The sequence below is a fragment of the Sycon ciliatum genome, chromosome 4, assembly GCF_964019385.1.
Source record: "Sycon ciliatum chromosome 4, ocSycCili1.1, whole genome shotgun sequence".
NCBI classification, from domain to species: domain Eukaryota; kingdom Metazoa; phylum Porifera; class Calcarea; order Leucosolenida; family Sycettidae; genus Sycon; species Sycon ciliatum.
The window spans coordinates 33,075,990-33,098,225 of record NC_088646.1 but is presented as its reverse complement, the minus strand read 5'-3'; the positions used below and the strand labels follow the sequence as shown (position 1 = coordinate 33,098,225).

The 22,236-nt window shown below is 48.2% G+C and overlaps 2 protein-coding genes across 2 annotated transcripts; one reads left to right on the top strand and one right to left on the bottom strand.

Annotated features, from left to right (window-relative positions):
* The first annotated feature begins 44 nt into the window (after positions 1–44).
* LOC135815746 (uncharacterized) lies at positions 45–19,899 on the top strand. The gene is made up of 9 exons (XM_065329083.1): positions 45–538; positions 1,862–1,961; positions 3,202–3,276; positions 3,978–4,034; positions 5,316–5,398; positions 5,953–6,049; positions 12,730–12,852; positions 18,419–18,489; positions 19,272–19,899. Exons 1-9 carry the CDS (start codon positions 357–359, stop codon positions 19,384–19,386), a joined length of 903 nt encoding a protein of 300 aa, XP_065185155.1. The 5' UTR covers positions 45–356; the 3' UTR covers positions 19,387–19,899.
* Positions 19,769–22,139, bottom strand: LOC135815744 (conserved oligomeric Golgi complex subunit 8-like). The gene has a single exon (XM_065329081.1). It carries the CDS (start codon positions 21,930–21,932, stop codon positions 19,968–19,970), a length of 1,965 nt encoding a protein of 654 aa, XP_065185153.1. The 5' UTR covers positions 21,933–22,139; the 3' UTR covers positions 19,769–19,967.
* Positions 22,140–22,236: the final 97 nt, after the last annotated feature.

Genomic DNA, 22,236 nt, shown 5'->3' with positions numbered 1-22,236 from the left:
GATTTGCGCCAAATGGTATTCTGTCCTTCTAATTCTGTTTCAAATTTCCCCATATCAGCTCGTTTCTTTTTTTGCAGCCTGTGCACTAGGCATTTTTCCCCCCATGGCCCAGTGCAATGTATTCATGAAGATTAGTATTACCAATTTGCAGACAATATTAGGCAATGTATTGCTGATGCCCGATGAGGGCGTAGACCTACGTGGGTCAGCGATGTAATGCTCAACTTTGGAATTTCTCTTATTTCAGTTTGACGTACTTCGTACCCGCAGGTGAACTACATTTATATGTAGTACTGTTCCACTAATCGCTGTTGCTTGCGTGTAGTGTCTGTCAAGAACTGTATCTCACCTGCACAATGGATGTGTCAATAGCAGAAAGCCGTTTCTACGTATACAACGAGCGTATGGGCATCGAGGAAGACCATTGTCACGAGTTCAAAGGGCACAGGAACGTCAGTGTGGAAGAGCTACCACCCTGGAGCTTTATCAAAGGCCGCAGTGGAGATAAACTGCATCGCTCTAGACGTGCTGTGTCAAGGTACATTACTGCAGTACTTTCTTCTTCTAGACACAAGTCATTGCACAAGTGTCATTTCTATTTTGAATTTTTTGTAGTTTTTTTACAGAGCCCCACATGCACTATAATAGTCTAGAGTGACCAGTGCTTTGGCTGTACCCTGTGGCTGTGTGCTTGTTACCTCGTCAGCTGCATCCATGTTATCCTCCCTCCAAGTATTGACTGTGGGTGTAACTGTAACAAACCGTGTTGGCGCAGCTCATCGCATGTGAAGCGGCTCACAAATTCATCACCGTATTTGTTAGCACAGTACATGCTCCCTGTTCCCTGGTGCCAGCTCGGGCCCACAACCACTCGGCCAAGTGCTCGTCATAATTATGTTGTACTTTACTGTGGTACTGAACAAAATGCGACAAAGAATCTACGAGAGAGCTTGGAAGCTCAGGGCCCTACGCTATGCTTTTTTGCCTTGATGACTTAAAAATTCATTTTTTTTTAGACATAACCTGGGATTCGAACCCGCACTATCGCGCGCCCTGCATTCATCCCCCGATGCACTTCGCATACATACTAATTCTTCCAAGTTGTTTCACATTGTGATCTTGCATTTGAAAGCCCTATTTGAGTTATATGCATTGTGGCCAGCCGTCTTTGATGGCACGGTACGGTAGGGGATAGGGACGGGACAGGTACGATCGAGGGTAATACGACACCGTCTCCCGTACCGTACCGTACCATCAAACACAGCTGGCCACATACAGCTTCCCGCAATATTCAAATAGGGCTTTCAACCACAAGATAATAACGTAACGCAACTTGGAAGAATGGGTATGAATGCGAAGTGTATGGGGGAATGCATGTAGGGCAATAGTGCGGGTTCGAATCCCAGGATATGCCTGAAAAAAATAAGACAATTGAAAAATGCCTATGATTTTTTGCCGTCAGATACGGGATAGCGCCAGGCGTGACACAAACAAACAAACACACAAACAAACACCAAATTAAAGCTGTGTGGACCCTGGCTAGCGCCAGACGTTACTGAAGTAACGTCTTCTGCATAGCTACGGGAATAATGTAACTTGTGAGGCTGAGAGTTGTAAGCGGCAAAGCCTAACTCCTATAGAGAAGAATAAAATGATTGGCAATAAATAAGATAAATTGTGCACTCATAACAACAACAAAAAATGAAGAAAGTTAAGTTCCATAACGTTTATTATGGAACTTAACTTTCTTCATTTTTTGCTGTTATGAGTGCACAATCTTATTTATTGCCATTTTACGACTATTGTCTCCTCGTCGATTGTTTAAATAAAATGATTTTAAAATGTGCTTTATATTTTCCAGGACCCTGTGTGGATTGCTGAACTCTGGAGAAGGTGGCACTGTGTACATGGGTGTAACAGATGATGGTGTGGCAAGGGGAATGCGTATACAGCTCTATCAGGTATTACATGCATTACATGTGTTCTGTTCCTCACAGCATTGTATTGCACACCAGTACACTGTACCCTGTACATGTATGTATGTATGTTTACCGGTATGTTGGACATGTTGCCTAGCCAGTATCTGGGGAGGAATCCGGTAGGCTGTGCAGATCCAGTCGTGTATTCTGCACTATCGCAGGAACTTCTCGCTGATCTGCAGAACAACCCCGACCTGCTAAGTCGACGGGTATAATCTCCGCTGCAGAGGCGGGCCGGAGTGCTGCTGCCGCGGCTGAGACCGTGTAGTGGTGGGTATGGCCGAAATCGGCGGCCGTGGTCTTGATAACCCCTGCCGGAACTGTGGGGTGGCCCGGACCGATTGCTGTTGCGATAACGCGACTAATGTGAGAATGGGGCCCGGCCCTGTTGAGCACCGAACCCCGGAACGATAAGGTGGTCTGGCTCTAAGCGAACCGCATCCTGCAAAGCAGTTGACGCCCCTGACCTTCTCGGTCAAAGCCGCCGTAAACTTGTCTCCAAACAAGTATTTGCCTTTCACAGGCATCTCGTCTTTCATCATTGTGGCTACTTCTTGAATACGGTGTGCTGCCGTGCCTGGGTTAGCAAGGCATTGACATTTGACATTAGAACGAGTGTACGCTGGACAATGTTCATTACGTCTGCCACCTCGACAGTGTCCTGGTCTGTGTCCAGTAGTGACGCCCAGGTGCACGTCAATGGGCCCACCGCCGCATGCCATGCTTGCTGCACTGAAGAAGGCCTTCCATCAGCACCTTTAGGCAGTTGGTGCCCTATCCAGCTCTTTACCGACTCATCAACCTGGGGGGGGGGGGGGGGGGGGGCAATCAACGCTTGCGTGGCAGGACGCGGATGCACTATGAGCATAGTTTTCTGGTCTTCGTCCCTGAGGGCACGACGGGAATGTGTTTCAATGTAGTCTGTGATTACAGACAGAGCTGGCATGATGTACTTGCCGGATGTGTGCTACAAAGGTACACTTCTCCTTTCCACACAGCAGGAAAAGAAGGTTTGTTGCAGCTTCCAAGCTTCATTTTTTCGCGGTCGTTGGGCAACTGGTGGATCATGCCTGGTGGCTAAAGCGATAGCTATGAGGCAAAAACAATTGCTAGTGATTTCACACATACACACAGCATACCGTGATTTAAACATTTAGGTGAAGGCCATACATCAGCAATTATGTGTGTCTCCTTTTATTTGATTTGCACTTGCTTATTTCAGCGTGACCATATGATTGTGTCGCTTCGAGATCTGATGTCCCGGTTTTCGCCACCTATCCACGACTCCATGATTCAGGTATGTCAGTGCATGTAGTTAATCTTTGCACCATCTTCATTGCTGTTTCGAAAATGTGCGTGTACTTTCCAGGATGCTGGCAACAATGCAACAATGCTAACGGTCGTAATCACATGCCAATACATTACGCTTGCCTAGTTTAGAAGTGAAGGTGCATGTATGAAGAGGCGTTTCGGAGAAAGGAGTTTTAACAATGCGATGAGTAAAACATTATGTTGGCATCATTGGTTCTATTTATCCTACATGTATGATGTATTTATTTTAACTGTGCATGTTCAGTTGCACGTATCTCCCTCTCCTCCTCCTCCTCCCCTTAGTTTGGAAACGCCTTGCGCCTTCTTACTGTAATAAGTATATGCATTTTCAATCCCCATTCAAGCTTGTACTGCACAGCACAGCAATCATACAAGTGATGACCTCCAAGCCATTTCATGTAGCCGTAACTTGTACAAGGAATGCGATACTGAAATTATATAGTGAAATAGCAAGTATTAAAAGCACCGCAACAGCATGCATGTTTCAAAGTAGTATTGGTTAAGATTGGCGAGGCCTTCACTACCTTGGCTTACCTTCCGACCTCCAAGCCATTTGAGTTATAAGTAATAGTTATCAAGGATGAGACTGCAACATATATGCACTGTAGTAAGCTGTTTTTATTCTCTTGGTCTTCCTTTGTCACCTGCTGTGGTGCCGGTGCTCAGGTGGTGTTTGTACCTGTGCTGGCGTCGGGTGAATCACAAAAGAAATGGCTTGATAAGGTAAGTGGCTGCAGGACTTGGCGTATCTTTTGTAAATGTGTGATAGATTAGAAATAACGTTACCCTAACTGCCTTTGCTCGCCGCAAGTCGATTGCCGGCTTTTCAACAGTACTTCTGTAATTGAATCCAGCAGATCAGGACCAGGCACCAAGAAATCACACACACGCGCGCGCGCGCGCGATGCGACTTTCCAGCTGCGTCGAAAACCAGTGTGAGCTTGAGCACCCTTACATGTTTGGGATTCTGGATATCACCAAGAGTCCGTAAACCAGAGTACAGTGAAACCTGTGTAAGGCGACCACTCAAGGGACAAGAAAAAGTGGTCACCTTCGCCAGGTGGTCTTCTTATCCAGGTTTAGTGGGTCACATGAACATATTCACTATACACGTACATGCGATAATATCATGTTGATCAGTGCATCACACTGCACACGCCTATTCTACTATCACGACTCAAGTGCCTGGGGGCGTCAGACCTGTAAAGTGTCGTGCATGCTCAATCTGCGGACAGAACTGTTTCTTCCTGCGCTGATGTGTACTTTGAAGTAGATCTACCATGTGTGGTGCACAGTCAGTGCAATGCGTACATGTATGGGCACTAGTAGGGTGCAACGCGGTCGCGGGTGGGTGGTTGTTGGTCGCGTTGAGCGAGTGATCGCCTTTTCCGAGCTGTTTTGAATGTGAATGCGTCCGTGACAAGGAAAAGTGGTCGCCATGGTCGCCGTATCCGAGTGGTCGCCAGTACAGGTTTTATTGTATGCAACTGTGGTTATGGGTGAATGTGCGGCGATCTGCCTTGATCACGCCTTGTACTCATGCACTGAAACCCACCATCTCTTGTACCAGGACACCAGGTTTTGCTTGATTCATTCGAGTACAGACGCGAGCACTAAATTTTGGGTGCATGAACTTCAGTTCCTTGCGGAAGTTTGTTTCAAACCACAGGGAGATCACAAGGAGAGCGTGGTGTTTGATTTTCCGCAATGCGCGGATGTAGCCGCATGATGTAATGAAGGCAGCGCATCTGGCCCATAGAAAGAGATCGCAGTTGCGTACTCTTGTTTATGGGCTATGCTGGTACTGTCTGTTCATCAATCTAACTAAAGCCACAGTCTAATATATCACCAGCGTGCATTTGTCCTCTTCCAGAGTGCTGTAGAATACAATTTCATAGCACATTGCTGTAGGTTAGCTCCTGAATGGGAAGCTAGAACCTAACATTCCACCGGTATCTGGCGGACGTTGTCACTGACTTGCTGCTGCTGTTTCTGCTGGTTTAGCTGCACAAGTCCGACGCGACTCTCGGGAAGGCAGCAAATACACGTGCCAAGCAGCACAAGCTGCGCTCATATGAGTATTGCTGGTGAGTGTTGAATGGAGTGGTGTGTGTGTGTGTGTGCGCGCGTGCGTGCGTGTGTGTGTGTGTATGTGTTGTTACAGTGTGTTGGTCCGAACAACCCACCAAACACAAAGCAGGAGACCAGAGCTTTCTCACTGTTCAGTGCTAGCACTGGCTTTCTTGCCCGCCTTTTGTAGAGCTGTTGGTATCAGCTGGGGATATCTTTAGGGATTTTCAAACCAGCCCGATGTTGCGATTATAAATTTAGCGACTGATGTCTCATAGTGAATACCAGTACAGTAATGCTGATCCGAGGAATACGAATTCTCATTTGGCGTGGCTTAAGTAAGCAAAAGCTCTTCTCTGTTTTCTAAAATCCCTAAAATTTTACCGTGGCTAAAATTTACCTTTGTTACATGCTTACCCCCTCCCCCCGTGCATGCACCAGATGATCATCCATTCATTTAAGGTTTTAGAAGTAGCTACTGAAGTGGTACATGTTATTGGCTCCTGACCTCGAGGGCTGCCTTGTGATCAGGCCGTACAATGTGCCCTGCCTTTGTGCTGCGATGGTGCAGGTGTGATGTGGAAACGGAAGCAATGATAGACTGCAGTGACTGGCTACCGACCTTTGTTATAGAGCTCTCTGTCAGGAAAAGGAAGATCACCCCAGAGGTAGGTACATGTACATCCGTAGTGCCGCTAATTTCGGATAAGATTTATCTCGGCTAAATTTATAACCTCTGACAAGACAAACTATTTTTTCAGGTCTGGAGGACAAGCAGCATCTATCTCATACATGTTGAATCGGTTATGAATCTTATGATGAACTTGAATGAACTCAAATGAAACGATTTCTCGGATAAGACGACCCAAAATTGAGTGCCTACAACTCGACTCAGGACGAATTCAGTCGGGCAGTGGCCTTTCATTCATTTCAAACATTATTTATAGGACAGTGTCTTATACTATCCATACCTAGTGATGCCTTACAGTCCAGCCCTCACAGCCTGCTCTGCATCTATTGCAGCCACAGCCTACCATTGTGAAGTCCCTCCACTTCTCACCATCAAGCTGCGCTAGATGTCAGAGCCTTTTATTAATAAAATAAAAAAAGTTTACACACGGAAAGTTGGGTGTGGTCCTCGAAAGAGTGCTCAATGCACCGGGGTGCAGAGCTTCATACAAAAATAATAGAATGGGATACAGAGCTTGGGTTGGCTGTGACTCAGAGTTTCACGCCTGTGGCGAATTTGCGCTTAAATTCTCTGACTCCACTAGCACCTTACCACACTATATCAAGAACATTCATTGAGTTTTTGTAATCATTGCTGTCTGATGATCGCCACAGGCGTGAAACTCTGAGTCACAGCCAACCCAAGCTCCGTATTCCATTCTATTCTTTTTGTAAATAAAAAGAGTTTAAAAAGCTCCTTTTTGCGCCATGACTGTTGACTGATGCACGTCCATGGATATTTGTTCAACTACTTAGTACTTCCCATTTGACTCGGCAATAAATTTAATTTGTGTGTACACTGCATGATTTTTTCGTGAATTTGGGCAAACAGTTCTTCCTGGTCCAGAGGGGATTACTGCAGTGCTTCTCACTGAAATCCAGTCACGTCACTCAAGTGCGAGCCGGGCGTTGCGCAGCGCTAGCCCTGCGAACACTGGGCTGCGAAATGGTGCGAGGCGCGAACTGGAGTGATGCGACTGGATTTCATTGAGCAGTCGTGTAGTAGCAAGAGTACATAACTCCCCAGAGTGCGCAAGTTCACTTATCAGATCTGGGACGGCGAAATCCGTGTTGCACGTCATGATGATGACATCATGAGTAGCGGAAATGTGGACGTGGTGCACCACGTTGATGGAATGAGGCAAGTCCGACCCGAAAAATGACGTACATCACGGATTACGCCGTCCCACAACCCCATCCCAGTTGCGTACTCTGGGGATTATGTACTCTTGGTAATAGTAATACTGTAAAAGCCATTGTTCTAACCAGGCGCATATATAACGATTTCCCCAAATTGACTGGTTTACGTGTACCAAAGGTAACGATTCTCACTTATTCTCGACGCTCAATAGGACAGTATATGTATCGATTTCTGTATAACGATTTCTATTTTAACGACAGATTTCTCCTCGTTAACTCGTTAGAGTTAGGCTTAGCACTTCGTTATATCTATATATGGCTTTTACAGTAGTCTTATCCCAGTGTTACTGTAGTAGATGGTGAACTGTGATGGTTTACCTGGTAGTGTTTGGGCAACTCGAATGTAGTTGCTGCTTAGGGAGCATCTCATAAGTTCGCATTTATTTTGCAAACATAACACATTTCGAATAGACTTTACCCCTACCTCCCCCCTCTATTCGAAAGTCTTATCGCACATTTTCTGTGTTTATCTACTGTACACGTCCATGCGGCCCCGTGCTATGCTATGCTTATGTACATGATTGTACATGTACATGTACATGGATATGAATGTTTTGCTAGAGCGGTCGTGAATGGCATACAGACTCAGTCAGTAGTATGAGTACAAGTACAATCAATGACATGTACACGCACATAAACATAGACTTCCTGCACAACAACTGTACTGCTGTAAATGCTGGCCAGGTACACTGTACACGGTTTGACCAGGCTGGTGTGACATTTGACACTTCTAAGTAGCCTGCATGCATGCAGTGCAAGGGTTAGCTGATCTGCAAACACAGGTAGATCTCCACCTAAACACACTCATTTGCTGCAGGGATCTAGCATGGTAGTAGATTGTACAGTTCCAGAAAATGTGCCAACAGTCATTTTTTTCTATTCGAAAAGGGCGCTACCCCCTACCCCCGTTTCGAAATGCGTTACGTTTAGAAACAAAATGCGAACTTATGAGATGCTCCCTTAGCTCCTGTGAGCAACAATAAGAATCCTTCCTCCTGTGAAAGTATTGCATGCCGTGATGATCGTCTGATGCGTTCTACAACTAGTGTAGTTGCTCTAATGACTGCAGCAGACTACTGTAAAAGCAGAAAAAATCCTCAAAATCAGCGGTTCGGTGGAGGGAAAATTTCGGTAAACCCGCGACGAAAATTGCACAGAGGACATGCCATTTCGGCAATAGGTATTTGTCGAATTGACCATTACAAGGATATGCAATATTGAAAGCAGTGTAGGGTTATGAAGTATAAACAGCATTCAACTACATGACTATGCATAAAGCCCTTACTTGGATTGGATTGGATTTTATTTATAGTGGTGACTATAACAGACAATTGCCTAATAACAATAGACCCACTCGAGGGAAAGATGTAAAAAGATAAGAATAATTAATGTACATTGTAATAGACTATTGGATAGGTGATCATGTCCGTGATAGAACGAATGGTTGAGGCAACAGAAGATGGGCGCCCAACTTTTGCATAAATTTTGCATAGCTGAAAGTCATAAGTACTAGCGTGAAAAAGCAAGGCATTGGGGTAACAGTTTCTTAAAACCGGCGGAGTTATCCACACAGCGAGCTAGAGGGTGTAAATCATTCCACAGCTTAGCACATTGGAAGGAAGCGCCATGACGGGCAAAGGCAGTTCTGAGCATGGGCAACTTAAGAGTGCGTGATACAAGGCTGCGCGTTGCAAGACCATTATTAATTTAAGCGCTCGAACATTTGACTTAATGTGACACAACAGCGGCCTTCCAAACAGTGCCACGTCAAATACAGTAATTTCTTGCAATACATGGATGCCAAGCGATCTAGACCAAGTCTCGCAAATAAAGGACTTGATAGACTACAAAACCAGTATCGTACACTGAACGCAAAGCTCGCTTTAGCATTCGTTCAAGCCTACTTGGATTGATGACGTCTGGGAGCTGATCCACAACATGCCCGCAACTAGCTTGTCCTCTGCTATCCTTGTCTCTCTTTCCAACACTTGTGAGTAGGCAATGCAATGCCCCAAGGGGTTTAACATTGTGGTCAACTTCTCACTCCGGAACAGATGGGGCAGGGTCAATGCCAAGACTATGTCACGTGCTTGGGTGGAATTTCCGAGGCAGTGGCAAACATTACATCCTGCGCACTGGACTGAACACGCCGACACGTTGCTGGATCTTCTACTGTGATCTTCGTTGACTGCACAGCAGCATGACACCTTTCTGACATAAGCCACACCAGGAAATTGTGCAGTATGTCCGGTACACTGGCACTGGCGTCGTCAACTGATAGCCCTGTGCACTCGTCCATGTTGTGTTCCTGACAGAGGACACAGAGTGACCGTGCAGCATGGTGCACTGTACCCACGTCCGCACCGCTGCTCATTGGTGCAGTTGGCTGAAACACTTCACTGATGGTGACATCCTCGTCACAATCCACATTGCCAAAAGCACCTGCGCTATGGGCATGGGCGATTAAGGTGGGGGATTTAATTGTAGCGTAAACAAGCTCACACTTGTGGCGGGCTGCAGATCTTACAAACGGGAGCTCTGTTCCATAATTTTTCGATTAAGTAACTCTTAACATAACCATTTCGCACGGTCAATGCATTGGTTGTGTTGTAAACGGATGTCACCTGATTAATGTCCAATACTTCATTCTGGTGAAAAATTCGGTGTTGGATGTTGGCTAAGAAAGCACACTCCGTACCATCATCACCAGGGGCCTGCTCATCATCCACTGCAAGGGTTGTGCTGTCACTTTCCAGGCGTGACGAGGACACCTCACGAGTGTAGGACTGATAACAGTGTCTGTGGTAAAAAAATCTCTGGAAATAAGGCTGCCTCCTCCAGAGATGGCAATGAGAATTCGGTCGTCCTTACGGATGGAGAGCGGCCTTGCTGCTGTTTGAGCTCGGTGACAGTAGTCGTAAGGGCGGCAACTTGCTTCTGGAGAGCTGCAATGGCGGTCATTGTCTCCGACTCGCCAGTGTTGCTGACTGCATGGACTGCCGCACTGGGACCAGCTGCCTCCACTATCCTGTCAGCCATTTCAGCCTGATCCTGCAGCGGCAGTGATGCTGGGCAGGACGCGACGATGGACTTTGGAGATCGAGGTAACCGGTTGACAAAGAGCTCTCGTAGGAGTTTTTCCGGCATTGTATTCTCACCCACCAACTGCTGCAGCTTACGTAATAGCTGGGTAGGCTTTTTGTCGCACAGCTCCTCGTCTGAAATCAGCAGGCGTAAACACTGCTGTTCCGACATCTGTGTGCGGTGAATGAGACGCTCGCGGAGAGCGTTGTATGGCTGGTGGGCTGGAGGATCCAAGATGATGTCTCGTACCTCTGCCGCATACTCGGGTGTCAGTGATCCCATCACATACTGATATTTTGTCACCTGGCTGGTGATGCGTCGAATTGGAAACAGGGATTCTACCTGCGCGAACCAAACCTGGGGGTCAGCAGCCCAGTAAGGTGGTAGTTTGACGTTCAAACTGACCGCGGGCACCTCACTTTGCCTGGCTGTACCGCCTGCTCCGGTAGTTCCAGCGCCCGTAATTCTGGATAGGAGTTGGCCGCGACCTGCGCTGCGGACAGGTGTGCTCGCTGCGGAGTTTGAGGAATTCATATTGGTAAAATACTAAATGCTGCGTGCAGACCAATGACTGAGTGATCGAACTCATAGGCGGGGTCACCAATTGTAGCAGTGCGCTACGTAATTCTACACAAAAGTCTTGATTCGTGAATTTGGAACTAACTTCCAAAGATTGAATCTGGTGTCATACCGTTGTAGAATACAGAGAGGACAAAAACATTACTGTTCGGCTCACAACTAGAGAGAGACAGAGATAATGGAAGCAAGGCAAAAGGCCAGGAGCGACGAACTCTGCTGACCTGCTGAATACGGTGTACGGTACAACTATACCAAAAGGGAAGGCCAGCAGCGCACTGGAATCTAGTTGTACACAGCTGTAGTACGCATGCGAATAAGGATAATACGGTGCGGAAGTGAGCGGCGCATCCTGGTACGGTAAAGCGGTCGTATTAAATACATAATAATAATTGTGACCGCGAGACCGGGGAATTTCATGAAGCCAATAATATGAGAGAATTTCATTGAAACCAAAGTAAATCAGGTCATGTGACCGAGAATCCGCTACAAAAGTGCAGCTTGCATGCGCATATGCACTGTCGACGATCGAAAACGAAGGTTGAAACGCTCGCCAAACAAGGCTTTGGCCCCAGGAAACCCATCTGCTCTTCGCGATTATGAGGTCACAGAGACCCTTTCTCGCGGATCCTGAAGAGATTTCTTTGTGCACCCGTACATGGAACGAGATTCCAAAAACGTCAATTTTTTCGCCTGGGCTTGTGGACTACAGTCAACTTCGCCAAGAGTACATGAAAACCAGAGTGCGCAGCTTGGGGCCTTTTTACTATGGCCCAGTATGGGTGTCTGTCACGGCGGAATTCCGTGATTACATCATATTTGGTGCAGATCTGAGGCGGGAAATGGCGTAGTGCGTACAACTGAGCTGCAGCTGTGCAAAAAGAGACCTGCTTGAATCCTGCTTGTACGCACTACATCACTAACATGATGTCATCACGGAATTCCGCCGCCGTGACAGCAACCCATCCGAGCTGCACACTCTGGTTTTCATGTACTCTTGACTTCGCTTATAACGACACTCGGCGGGGCATCAAAAAAGTGTCGTTATTCGCGGAGTGTCGTTATACCCGAAGTCTCATTATTATGTATTACAGTTGGATAGGACTTTGCTCTGGGCATGGAAATTCTGTCGTTATTCGCGAATTGTCGTTATATCCGCAGTCGTTATTTGCGAAGTTGACTGTGTAGGTGTATACAGTAAAACCAAGAGTTCATAACCCCCAGAGTGTGCGACGCGCGATAGGGTCTTGTCACGACTTGTTTTCAACATTACGTCATTTTCATGTAGCGAATGTCGCGGCCTGCATGCGCAGCTACATAAAATGACGTAATGTTGAAAACGAGTCGTGACAGAGATTTGTGTGGCGTTGCACACTCTGGGGGTTATGGACTCTTGGTAAAAGCTGTCAAGGCGACCACTCGGATAAGGCGACCACCTGTCCTAAAGGCCAATGAAACCAGGACCAGTGGATGCTATTTCTAGTCAAAAGACCCTGGATAAGGAGACCACCTGGTAACAGAGACCACGTGTTGAAGGTCCCTTGAGCGGTCATCTTAGACAGGTTTCACTGTATACCGAAATATTCGGTGCGTTTTATTTTCGGTAGAAATTTTGGCGCCAAAGTTATCGAACATAAAACACCACCGAAAATATCTGCTTTTACAGTACATGGCACAGCCTACAAAATTAATGATCAATCTACTATAGTCGCTATCTGCGTTCTCAATCCTTTTCCTGGCTGCTTGTTCAATCTGTCAGGTTATCGTGCCCGCTGCTGTGAACTGGCCAGACATGAAGCTGTTGAAGAAAGCGGAAATCCTGCCTGTCTATGAGGATGAGGAGGGCAAATGCTACTGCCGCGGCCAGGGAGGTCTTTTTCAGGTGAGTGCACTGGTCATGTGTTCCCGTCTCTTCTCAAATCGTTTATACGGTGTTTATTTGACCTGGGTTTGTGTTAGTTGTTTTATCCAATACGAGATTCTGTCCTCTGGTAGTCTCTTTTTTTTTGCAGAAGAAGCCAAGAGAAATACCGTGGTCAGCGCAAAACGGCATAATTATGTGTTCGCAATTTGACTTCCATGTATAGCCCAGTTCACTTGTTCTGTTCACTTGTTCTGTCGGTGGCTGTGGTGTACCCGTGTACATCGTACATATTTGCACTCTCATGTTTCTTATTGTGCTACTGCATCTCCTTGCATGGACGTGCGTACAACCTTACAGCATACTACTCATACTATGCATGCATGTGTGTACTCCGTGCCCATAATCGACAGTGCATGTCTCTTGTTGCTGGTCAGTCTTTCCTTGGTAGTTTCCTGACGAGTCGTCCTCTCTCAGTCCTTCGTTGCATTATTCTATTTCAATATAACTAATCATCACATAGACTTGATGATACCACATGGCGCAGTGAACTTGTTTTAGTAGCAGTTTCCATTAGTCTTTCTCAGTCCTGGGTCTTGCTAGTACCTCTGGCGTTTCGTCTCTCAAATATAGTGAAATAATTATTTGAAATTTCCGTTTCGGCATGGCGGAATCAGACACACCAGTACTCAGCCCTGACATTGCTGCCCTCACCCAGCTCATGAGACAGCAGATGGAGACCGCCGCCACCCGCGAGCACCACCTGACACAGCTCGTGGAGCGAACTTTGAGGAGCATTTCTCAACCTCCACCACCGCAACGTCCACCCCCAGCCCCACCGGCACGAGATCATGTACCTGCGGCGAGACCAGTTTCGGTCGATCGCCCTATGTTACTTGCCTCTGCCTCTCTCGCAGAGTTTGCCGCATGGGAAGGTCTTTGGCGGGACTACGCCCGGTGCCAGCACCTGGATTCCCAGGACAATGCCACCAGAGTGGCAACGGTTCGTCAGTGCCTGGACGAGGACCTCCGGAGATTTCTTCGTGAGGGCACAATTCCTCTGGCTGACAACCACGACGACGACGATCTCATCAAGGCTGTACAGGCATACATTCGCGGCCAGCGTAACCCTCTGCTGGACCGGATCGCCTTCTATGCCCGCCAACAGCAGCATGGAGAGTCCTTCGATCAGTACCTGACTACCCTCAGGGAGATCCACAATTGCTGCGATTTCAGCGAAGCTGCACTCTGCAATTTCTGTTCAAGCCGAGTATGCCGCCAATGCCAGCAGGGACAGCGTACCAGGTACGACGAGACCATGCGTGATCGCCTGGTTACTGGCATTCTCGACACGGAGACACGCCATAAGCTCCTTGCCACTACCGATCTAACGTTGGAGAAAGTCATTAAATTGTGTCGAGCGGAGGAGGCAGCCTCTCGGACGAGCAGCAGTATCCCCGGCACTAGCTCCGTCAATGCTGCTCGGAAAACAAATTATCAGCGGTCAAAACACGGCAATAACCCGCGACAGCAACAGGCGTCCGCCACGCCATCGCAATGTCCGAATTGTGGTCGCACTCCCCATGCCAGCAAGTCGCAGTGTCCTGCACATGGCAAAAAGTGTAGCGGCTGCAAGATTATTGGACATTTCCAAGCGGTGTGCAGAAAATCCCGCAAACCGGCTGACCAGTCCTCGCAGCGCACGCTGGGACGACTACAGCTCCGCCGCGCTCAGTGTGATGCATCTCCTACGGTGCCAGTCGACACGCAATTGTGCACTGAAGCTGACGCTACCTCCCTGGAATGGATCCCCGATACGGGAAGTGACATTGACGCTATTGGCGTCGATCAGTTAGCGCATCTCGGTGGTTTTGTGGAGAATCTGGCCACAGACCATGATAATGTGCATGCTGCCAATGGTGAACGTCTCGTTTCAGCTGGCAAGATCTCTGCCACCCTCACCATTGGCTCGCTCAAGCATGATAGCACCATCCATGTGTACCGTGGACTGCGTGAACCCCTGTTGTCACGCCAATCGCTATACGCCTTAGGCCTCTTACCAGACGGCTGGCCCAAGCAAGTTGCGCGTGTTTGTACCAGCAGCACACCACCTCCAACGGCTCCCGTTGTGACGACCGGTCTCGTGAACAGACCTGACCCTAGCAAGCTGGCGCAGATCCGTGCTGACCTACTGCGAGAGTTCGCAGACGTCTTCGACGACACGACATTGAAACCCATGTGTGGCAAGCCAATGGACATCATTCTCGAAGATGATGCGAAACCTCACCGAGTCTACACAGCTCGTCCTATCGCACATGCCTACCGTGAGCAGGTGAAAACCCAGCTCGACAATATGGTTGAGGAAGGCATCATCGAGACAGTGTCAGAGCCGTGCGACTGGTGCCACCCCATTGTTGTAGTCGACAAGAAGAATTCTAGTGAGAAACGTCTGACTGTGGACCTTCAGTCTCTCAACCGACAAGTGAAGCGTCCCACCCACCCCATGCAGAACGCACGTGATGCTCTCTCTGGCATCGGCACAGCCCGGTGGTTCACCAAGTTTGACGCCCGTCATGGCTATTGGCAGGTGCCCCTGTCTGAGTCTGCCAAGTCTCTCACTACGTTCATCACGCCGTGGGGTAGATACCGATTCTGCCGGAATCCACAAGGTCTTGTGTCCGCCGGCGATGAGTACAACCGCCGCACCGACGCAGCTTTCGACCGTTTGACCCATCTCATCAAGGTGGTGGACGACGGCCTCGTTCACGATGAGTCATTCTCGGACCATGTCGCTCACGTCCGTGCCGTTCTGACCCGTGCACGCGAACACGGAATTACTCTCAGTCAAAAGAAGTTTGTCTTCGCCGCTGCTGAAGTCGAATTCTGTGGGTTTCATGTGTCGTCCAACGGATACACCGTGCCAGCTGACAAGACATCCGCTCTTCAGCACTTCAACCTACCCACCAATCGTACCGACCTCCGTTCCTTCCTCGGTCTGGTGAATCAGTGTGGAGAATTCACCCCACGGATATCCGAGCTCGCAGCTCCGCTACGTCCGTTATTGAAGACCACGAATGAGTTCATGTGGGATGATGTCCACACCGCGGCTTTCAACGCCACAAAGTCTGAACTGATATCGCCGCCGACTCTCTCGTACTACCGTGCTGGTGACGACCTTCGGCTAGAGACCGACGCCTCTGCCCTGAACGGACTTGGGTTCGTGTTATGGCAACGCCAAGATATCCAGTGGCGCATGCTGCAGTGTGGCAGCCGCTTTCTCACCGACGCAGAGACACGTTATGCCGTCATAGAACTGGAGTTACTTGCTGTGGTTTGGGCTGTCCACAAGTGCTCCCTCTTTCTGTCCGGCAGCCGATTCGATTTGTTCACTGACCACCGTTCATTGGTCCCGATTCTGAACAAGTACACCCTGGATCAGATAGAAAATCCACGTCTGCTACGCCTCGCACTGAAACTCCGGTCGTTTCAACTCGTCGCGCACTGGCGCAAGGGCAAAGAGAATGCGTTTGCTGATGCACTGTCCCGTAACCCGGTCGACAAGCCGACCAGTGAGGAAGAATTCGGTGAAAGCTCAACGCTCTCAGCACCAGCCATCAGAGCATGTCTCCGCCAGGACGAGGATGGCCGAATTGCAGACCTCCGGCACTGCGAGCTCTTGGACGCTGCCCGTGCCGATGATGACTATCAGGCCCTTCTCCAAGCCGTTCGTGAAGGTTTCCCTGATGATCAGCGCGCCGTCCACTCAGCTGTGAAACCGTACTTCACTATCCGCGAGCATCTTTCAGTCGACGGTGATCTTGTCCTGAAAGGCCAACGTGTTGTGGTCCCGCGTACCCTCCGCCCACGTGTGCTCCAGGATCTTCATGCCTCCCACCAAGGCCTCAACCGCACACAGCGTCGAGCTCGACAAGTCGTATACTGGCCACATTTGTCTAATGACATCGCCCAAGTCGTTCGCAGTTGCGAACAGTGTCGCTTGCACGCTCCGTCTCAGTGTAAGGAACCGATGCGTGTCACCACTGACCGCCGTCCCACCCTGCCATTCCAGTCAACCAGTGCCGACTTATTTTCCTGTCAAGGCTGGGAATACCTGGTTTACGTCGACCGTCACACTGGCTGGCCTTGCATTGCCAAGATCGGCCGCACTGCATCTTCTGCCGATGTGATCCGTGTGTTCCGTGGCTGGTTCGCCGACGTCGGTGTCCCCAGCATCCTCACCACTGATGGTGGTCCGCAATTTTCACCACGTCGCTTTGCTGAATTTTGCACCCGATGGCAAGTTCAGCACTCCACGTCTTCACCTCATTATCCTCAACCTAATGGCCATGCCGAAGCCGCCGTGAAAGCGATGAAATCACTTGTGTTGAAGACCACGTCCGACGGTAACTTGGACGTCGATGAGTTCAGACGCGCATTGTTAGAATGGCGCAACACCCCCCGAGAAAATGGTCAGAGCCCAGCCCAAGCACTGTTTGGTCGACCATTGTCCTCCTTTGTGACAGCTCATCATCTCAGCTTTGCTCCTGATTGGCAAGCCAAAGCCACCGATGTTGACAAGCGCTCTGCCGCTCAGTCTGCCACCCAAGAACAGCATTATGATGAGTCTGCCCGATCACTGTCCCCACTTCGCATTGGCATGCGGGTTGACATCCAAGATCCGCGCACCAAACTCTGGCGCACCACCGGCGTGGTCGTCGCCATTGGTCGCAACCGGGACTATATGGTGAAGTTACCCAGCGGCCGTGTTTACTGGCGCAACCGTCGTCTTCTCAAGCCTGCCCCTGCCGTAGCCCCTCCCGCTCCGCCTGCAGACACCTCCCCGGCTGAGCCCGCAGCACCGCAGCAGCCTTGTGTGCAGCAGCCTCGTCGTAGCCAACGGTCTCGCCAGGCACCAGAGCGTTTGAACATTTCGTCCACAGCATCTAAGTCCTATGCTTGACTCTACATACCTGTACCTCACACTCTTGCTACAAGTAGTTGGTATTGGTATCACGCTTCATTAGTGTTTACTTTCTTTTCTGTCACTTCTGTTTTTTCCTTCTCGTTTATGTGAGATAAACAGCTCCGATTTTCCGCTTGTTTATCTCAGAAGGGGCGTGTGGTGTACCCGTGTACATCGTACATATTTGCACTCTCATGTTTCTTATTGTGCTACTGCATCTCCTTGCATGGACGTGCGTACAACCTTACAGCATACTACTCATACTATGCATGCATGTGTGTACTCCGTGCCCATAATCGACAGTGCATGTCTCTTGTTGCTGGTCAGTCTTTCCTTGGTAGTTTCCTGACGAGTCGTCCTCTCTCAGTCCTTCGTTGCATTATTCTATTTCAATATAACTAATCATCACATAGACTTGATGATACCACAGTGGCACACTTTGTTTTTTATTCTTTACTTCTATTCAGTACTCACATGGCCGTCTGCAACCAAATACAATCCCCTTCTCTTCTGTGTGTGTGTGTGTGTGTGTGTGTGTGTGTGTGTGTGTGTGTGTGTGTGTGTGTGTGTGTATGTTTGTGTGTGTGTCTGTCTCTGCGGTGATTCTGTGTACTTTGCCTGCAGTATCCGGCACAGGAAGTGAAGTCCAACACACAAGTCTTGATGTCCTCTCACTATCTTCCTATCATTGAAAGGTATACTTATACAGTCTGTATCGGCTATAGAGTGACCAGATATAAGAATATATCGGCTACAGTGATATTGGTACGAAATATCAAAAGCAAAACGTATTTTATCCAGTAAAAAATATCACTATAACCAATATTATCGGGTGTAATGATATATCGGATATTATGATGGCAACAAAGAATCGAAACATGCATAACACACTATTATTATTATCAGCTATAGTGATAACTTTAAAATACATGTAGCAATAATATCAAAGGCCCTATTTTTTTTTACTTTCTTCACGTTGCTTATTTTTATAGTGATACATGTACATGTACATAACAGAATTTTTTATGGAAATGCGGGCACTGTCAACTATGCAGCATGCTCATTTGTCAAAACGCCATGCTGGAACTATTTCCTTGCCTTTCACGTGTCGATCGGGAAAAAAAGAAGAAAAAAATCGATGGTATCGCATATAGTGATGCATCGGTTATAGTGATAAAATCACGGAAATCAAAAGGGTACGCTATAGCCGATACAGACTGTACTGACAAAGTACACCATAGGGTGTGCATGCGTGTGTGGTGGGGGAGGAGGGCACGCGTAGGGAGTCGATTTGTCCATTGTACGAGCGATGCTTTTGTTTAGGATATTGTGCATGTGCTTGGTTGATACAAGTACCAACGGCCGTAGTTGTCACCCCATCGCCTCAGCAGCCTTGTGTGGGCGTGTTGTTGAGAGGAGTGGTCTTCATGTTTGTAACGTGTGCTTGCTCTCTGCTGTGGCTGTGACGTTTTTGCAGGTTGCGTTCGCAGTTACATCAAGCCCGGTTTATTCTCAAATACACGCCAGAGCCTATGACCGATGAAGAGTTCCGCAAAAAAATTGTTCAGTCAAATGACTTCTACGAAAGCTGACCTTAAAACTGCTTTCGCAAAACGCATATTTCTTGAAATTACAGAACAAGGATAGTCAAGGCTTGTTTGCTGCTACTTAAAGTTTCATGCTTTCGCATTCATTAGGCAAATTATAAACACTGACATTGAAAATTAATATATTCCCCTCCGTGCATGCCTAAAACTAAAAGTCATACATCCCAGATAACAAGTCTTGCACAAAAGTTCCATTTTTCATTATTCTCCTATTTTGCTCAAAGAAATCTGGTATGAAACCTAGGCCTTCCATAAAATGAACGAATCATACTTTTCATGATTTTCACTCTCATTTTTTATGCTTAGCAGCTGAGCTGACTTCAACACAAAATTAGACATACACGTAGTGACATGGCTGCGCTAAGACTTCTGATGCTACAGTGGAAAGTTAATTTATTCTGAGTTAAGAGCATTCTTTTCACTGTGTTCTATCATGCTTTAAAATTTAGAAATGATGGGGTAGTTCATCCTGCTGATGACGATGATCTCAAGTTCTAAGTGACGTGTTGGGTTCATTGGGCCACGTGTCCGTAATATGCTGGCTCTGCAGCAATGTTACTGTGAGGTTATTGTGAGCTGGCTGCAGTACTCTGTGCTGGTGGTGTTTGCGCTGCTGCTGCTGTTGTTGTTGCTGCTGTGCTGGTTGTGTCTATTGCTGGAGGGTCGCTTTCCGGCTCTTGGTCACCTTGCTCCTGCACTTGCTCTGCATTCTGTTCACCAGCGGGTGGGGCGGAATGAGATTCGGGATCTATAGTAACTAAATTTCCAGTGCTAGTGCCAGTGGCATGATCACTGTCGGGCTTAGTAGCTCCATGAGGTGTGCTTGTTTCCTCTGGGGCCAGCAGGAGACTACTGGTGCTACCTGTGGAATCTGGAACAACGGGAGCATCGGGTAGACGGATATGACAAGACAGCGGTGCTGATATCGCTGCGACGTCCAGTGTCATGGCGCGTATGAGCTCGGAGTCCAGCGTGCTGGCCGACATCACGTTGCCCGTTGCATGTAGCAGGGATTCTTTCGGGAAGAGGCGCTCCACAGTAGCCTGAACAAGGGGCACCAGAGTATGAACATAGCTAGTGCAAAGACGAGAGAAGACCTCGGCTTCACTGTCAGTTATGGACGATGATTCGGTCTGGTGGTACGCCTGCAGGCTTGTGGCTACGGATGACAGGCAGTGCTCCAGGCAATCCACCACGTCTGGAGCGATGGCCAAAGGTGCACAAGGGCGTAGCTCATTGAATGCTGTTGTCAGTCCATTGCTGAGCGATGCCAGTGGTGGAAACTCCAGTAGCTGATTCGGTGCAAGACCGACAGACACTCCTGTGCTACTACTAGCGGCCAGGGCTGATGACAGCAGGTTAGAGTGAGCATGTAGAAGGACCGATGACGCAAGGGTGTAGTGAGACAAAGCGGAGCGAAACGCCGACATTGCGGCATCCGTGTTCTGACGAAACGCTGTCAGTGCCGCCTCCTGGAACAGTGGCGGAAGCAGCGAGCGAAAATCTGTTCCAATTCTACCCAGCGACAAGCCAAAGTACATGCATTGGCCAAGTAAGGAGTCCAATCGGCTGCCAACACCAGCTTTCAGATCAGCGCCAAGCACTGCAAGGAACCAACTGACTTTCGTCACGAGCCACGAATGAAATATACCGCTGGCATTCTGCTGCGTAGATCCAGAAGATGTTGGCCGTAGCAGAAGCTCAGAGTCATCCGAGAAGATGGCACGGTATTGGGTGATAACATCGAAAATGTAAACTCGACACAGCTCAATGATCTTGGTGATGTGCTGGTACGCATTCTCCACAGGAACCGAATTCACCTGACTCTGGAACCATGAGTCGCGTGCTTGAAGAAATTTCAGTCGCAGTTCGATCTCGGAGAAAACATCCAGTCTCCGCAAGTAGCCTATGATCTTGAGGCATGCTGGCAGTTGAATAGCACCCCGCAGCTGCTGCAGTAGCTGCTGCAACATGAGTCGAGAGCAACTGTCCACTTCCGACACGATATCGGCAACAATGGAAATAGAGCTAAACTTCTGCTTCAACTGCCGCACATACGCTGACAGTTCCAGTGCTTCTTCATAGTAGCTGTTACGAACACAGGTATCCATCAACTGAGGAATCTCCAGGATTTCCAGCAACTGCGTATGTCTCGCCAGGGTGAGTGAGTTGATTCGACGGCGTGCATTTATGTCCTTGGCTGCATCTCCAAGGGTTTTGCATGCATCGCCAAATGTCGGCAGGCGACCAAGCAAACCATCCAGATGCCGTTCAACAGACTGGAAATCCTGAAACACCTCCTTCGAACACTCAGCAGTCTCGATGAAAGTTTTGTAGTTGTGAAAAGCCAAATCTCTTGTCTCAGACAGGATGTGAGCTTTCTCTTCCTGTAAACGTTCGGGCTCGCGCGCCAGCTTATCTACGCCCAGAGAAGTCAGCTTGTCAACATATGATGCTGCGTCTTCGTTGCCCTTCCATCGTTCTGGCATCAAGCTGCCAAACACAACTGATAGGATTTCGTTTGCGTCCATTATGGCCAATCAGAAGAAAAATGCTTCAGCCTCCTCACAAGCTCGTCTAGATTCACGCTACGTGGCCCAAAAGCAAAACGCTGCTGAAAGAGAATATGTTATCTACATAATCAAATGCACTCCCTCTACACTATTCTCCAGAAGTGTAGAAGAGTATCAAAGTCAAAGGCAAAGATATCATCGATATATCCTCAAACTCGACCAGCAATGTTCATTATTAATTTTTTGCATTGCCTTTGTATTTTGAATTGGGTTTTTTGCCATTTGAAAAAATCTCCCCAATTATGGCCTAGCCCTGCTCCCC